We start from the raw sequence: 4,238 nt of genomic DNA on the forward strand, positions 1-4,238 counted from the left end.
GTGGGTGAAGGGAGACGTCGGACAGGGCAAGATATGACAAAATATGATCTCATTGTGTGAAAAGGAGTGAATATAAATGCACCTGTGTCTAAAGGAGCCCTGGTAGTGTGGTATATTAATAAGGGGTTGGCTGTTAAAGAAAAGGTTGGTATCTGACTGCTTGAGGCACCCCGCAGAGTAAAAGACATGACAGTCAGCTTCCATCAAGCCTGCAGCCTCGTTAGAAAGGGGATGACTGCAGATGCAGATAGGTTAAAATTTAACACGCTATCATTTGATCTCCCTTCGACCTATTTTAAATGTGTACTAGTTTTTACATTTTCCACTTTCTATTCAACTGAGGTTTTTCTGCTTTGTTTTATTGTTATTAGTTTTTTTGTTTTTGGTATGTTTTTCTGTACATGAAATCCAGGATAGGTACATCTAACTGGATTAATGACTTCTTGGTGGTATGGCAGGGAAGGTGGTGGGGGGATAGAATGGGGAACTAATGACGATGAGTACAATAAAGAGGAAAATGTTCTAAAATTGCAGTAATAATTGTACAACTCTTCTTGATACGACTGAACTACTGAATTGCGTGGCATGTGGATTATGTACAGATAAAGCGGTTGAAAAATAAAAGTAAAATGAAAGACTAGCCTTGGAGACTTAATGGGGCAGTTGTACCCTGTTCCATAGGGTGGGGTTGCTAGGAGTCAAAATCAACTCGATGGCAGTGTCTTTTTATTGTTTTGATACTACTATAAGTAAACACATTCATTGCTTATAGCGTGATTTCATTCCCCAGATGCATCATCAGGGGCTCAGGGTCAAAATACTAGGTCCAGAGTGGAAAATCTGTGTTTTATAGAAGCTCCACTGACAGAAAGATGGTAAAAACCGAGAAATGCCACAGTAACCAGAAGGAAACTGAGGCGAGTGAGATATGCAGACAGCCTCGTGCTTACTGTTGATCTGGAGTGGAGTGGTGTCCATAGGGCAGAGGGAGGAAGCCGATCAGAGTGGAAGGAAGTGCAGGGTGCTGTGCAGTGAGTGAAGGTGCAGTAAGAACCCAAGTACAATTGAAAGAAGCCAGTGAACAGAAGGGACTGGAGAGTTCAAGGATTTGAGGCAAAATTTGAGCACTCTTCAATCCTGATGGAGATGGTCAACATGAGGGTGGGGAACCAAGGTACTGCGGTTAAGAGGTGATGAGCATGGTAAAGGATAAGGGAAACGATGAGAGGTAAGTGAGAATGTGCTCCCCTAACCCTTCCTTCGGTGTATTTATATACCTTTCCAGTAAACGCAAGTATTTGATTTCATTTGATTCATTCACAAGTCAGAGTCAATCAAAAAGAAGAGCAGCGGAGTAGTAAGATGTGAAAATAATCATATCATAGGCCTTTTCATGCCAGAGAATAAAACCTTTAACAATTTGCCAGTACCTATTAAAATATACAATGTATACCATCTGATGTAAACAATTCTGCACCTATTAATTAATCTTATAGAAATATTGATTAAAAAGTTCACCAATATGTTGCCTATAATTACAAAAACAGGAACATCACAAACATTTAGCAATACAAGACTAGCTAAATGACTTCAAATATATATATATATAAAATGTATATATTCATTTATGTTCAAATATATATTTGAATATATAAAAATATATTTATTCAAAATATATCTATGTAAGTAAATTGCAACCATTAAAAAATGTCATGCTATCTGTGTAGGAACATGGAAAGACATACAAAATACCTTTTCTAATGAGATTTAACAGTTGTTTATACATATAAAACAGTTCATTCGGTACTGAATACGTCAATACACACATATCAGAAAAATAACTATCAAATAAATAATTACCTGTTAGATAAAACGCATAGTTCTTTTAAGGTTGGAGCCATGGAATAATCTCTATAATTTTCTCGAGAGAAAAATGTCGTAAGGCCATTTTTGGGGGAGATATCCCTGTAAAACAAAACAATTCATTTGCATTTAACTATTTAAAATCTTATGAAACATAGTGGTACAACAGTAATTTATAACTACTTATCCTCTTTGTGTCTTTCCTAAACAATCACCTCTTCACAATTTTAATTCCATGTACCAGACCTGTGACCCTAGATATTTCACTTTTTGGATCACTTCTATTCTAGGCCCATTCTGAAATTCTCCAGTTCTACAATCAGTCTTTTTTAATTTTTTTTATTTCCCAATTAAATAAATCCCAGAGAGTTGAGAGTAAAGACAGGGCAGAATGAAGTAAAATGTCAGGGGTAGGGCTCCCCTCTGGCTGGGAAACATAAGATTAAGATATTGGAAGGCTGAAGAAATATGCTTCTCAACGGATTTTTATCCCAAGTACTACTGTGTTGGGCCAAAAGACGACTCTACAAAGATCCAATATTCTACCTGTTTCCATTAATTTGGCAAATTTGTAATTCATTCACAGATTGGGTAAATGGTGTGATTTTACGAAAACTACACCCTAAAGTGATTCTTAATTTTTTCCTTAACGTAATTTAGAGATTACCATATTGTAGCTATTAGTCAATACTCTGCATATAGTACGCATCCAGTAAATGGTGGTTTGATGAAGGAATCAGAAAATTAGTTAACAAAAAGAAAATTAGTAAAACTGACAACTGCTGATCTAGAGAGAACAAAGGTTCGGCTGCGTGGGAAGGAATAATCCCAAGGTGACAATACTGGTGAATTACAGCAAAGGCTGTAAGGCACCTTTGGTCCCGCAGCATCAGTGGTGTAAAATAGCACCTACACTGTCTCTAAACACTCACTTTATAGGAATGGCAAGGAACGAGACTTCTGAATGGCTGGCTCATTCGCAAAATAACTCCCTGTCATCAAGTCGATTCTGACCCTAGAGTCTAGTGTAGAACTGTCCGTGTGGGTTTCGGAGACTCACTCTTTACTGGAGTAGAAAGCCTCATTGTTCCTGTGGAGTGAATGGTAGTTTTGAACTGCTGACCCTGCAGTTAGCCGCTCGAAGCATAACTACTACACCACCACTCTAGCACATTGCTCCATTCCACTGCTTATTGTTGACTCAGTAGTTCAGTGTTCAGATGCTAACCAAAAGAACAGGAGTACAACCCTACCAGGCACTTCGTGGAAGTAACATGTGGCAGTTTGTTTCCATGAAGATTACAATGTTGGTAATTGCACAGGCAGTTAGTTCTATTCTGTCCTCTAGGGTTACCATGAATTGGAATTCATAGGTTTGTTGTTTTGGTTTGACTTAGGCTGGTAAGGAGCACATGCTCAGCAAATGTGCAATGAGCTGATTCCAAGCAGCACACTCTATTAGATCTCTACAACGTCAATGTATGAATTCGTTGGTGCGCTACTTGCAAAGCTACACTTCTGGAATGAGGGAGAAGCATTTACATGACCACTTGATATAGACTCCAACAGAGCAAAAAAGGCTCATGTCGTCTCAAGAGGAACCTTTATCGTGTATCTGGAAATGGTCAAGGTTCTTGGGCACAGGAAGAAAACATTCAAGCGTCCCTCCTCTGCTAAGAGATCAACGTATGTGCAACCTCGAGTCGGACCTATTAGCAATCTGAGAGCTGCGCTGTTTTCAGACTGGAAATGCAGTCTGAAATCTATCTCCTGGATAAGGTGGACGGCCATCCCGGCCGGGCAATGGGCTCAAGCATAATGATGGAGAAGATGGCAGTGTTTCCTTCTGCTGGATGTACGGCTGCTGAGTGGGAACCGGCTGGAAGGCCCCTAACAACGTATTTCCCAAGTGCTCACTCAGCACGTGACGAGGAGACCGGGGTGAACTCTGCGCCCCCTGAACATCTCTCTTCGGAAACTCTCCCTAGCCACCACGCCCCACCTGGGTGCTCTTCCGGAGCTAACAAACAGATGCAACTCACCAGTCCAGCCTCGGTTCCCCCACGACCATCTTGGAGCTCATGATGCCCAGATGGCTGCTTCACCTTTTATCACAACGCGGCTGCCAGACCGCGCAGGCTCCAAAGGACGCGGGCGCCCCTTGAGTCTAGACCCAACTGTGGGGGGGGACACAAAAGGTCAAGGTCAAAAGGAGGGGACAAAAGGTCAAGGTCAAACGGAGGGGCAGCTCGCTTGCCTGAGGCAGAACCTCGTCCCAACCCCACTACCCCGAATCGTTAACAAGTTCGAGAACAAGGCTCGGTGCTAAGATCCTCTGCAGCGGAGCGTGCGGCACCCTTGCGAATCCGCCAGGG

At 41.5% G+C, this 4,238-nt stretch overlaps 1 protein-coding gene across 3 annotated transcripts in view; it reads right to left on the minus strand.

Moving 5' to 3' along the window:
* ICE2 (interactor of little elongation complex ELL subunit 2) overlaps positions 1 to 4,177 on the minus strand; it is a 48,996-nt gene extending 44,819 nt beyond the window's left edge. For 2 of the 3 annotated variants that reach the window (XM_045286450.1, XM_004709466.2), the window contains exons 1-2: positions 3,906 to 4,177; positions 1,861 to 1,965 (exon numbers count right to left, since the gene is read on the minus strand). In XM_045286450.1, coding sequence (XP_045142385.1) covers positions 1,861 to 1,965; positions 3,906 to 3,946 — 146 coding nt within the window. In that variant the 5' untranslated portion in view covers positions 3,947 to 4,177. The remainder of the gene's footprint in view (positions 1 to 1,860; positions 1,966 to 3,905) is intronic. The other variant, XR_006679738.1, reaches the window with a different exon arrangement.
* Between the last annotated feature and the right edge of the window lie 61 nt (positions 4,178 to 4,238).

The sequence above is a fragment of the Echinops telfairi genome, unplaced genomic scaffold (genome assembly GCF_000313985.2).
Source record: "Echinops telfairi isolate 266 unplaced genomic scaffold, ASM31398v2 ScPeMD7_8;HRSCAF=38, whole genome shotgun sequence".
In the NCBI taxonomy this organism is placed as follows: Eukaryota; Metazoa; Chordata; class Mammalia; order Afrosoricida; family Tenrecidae; genus Echinops; species Echinops telfairi.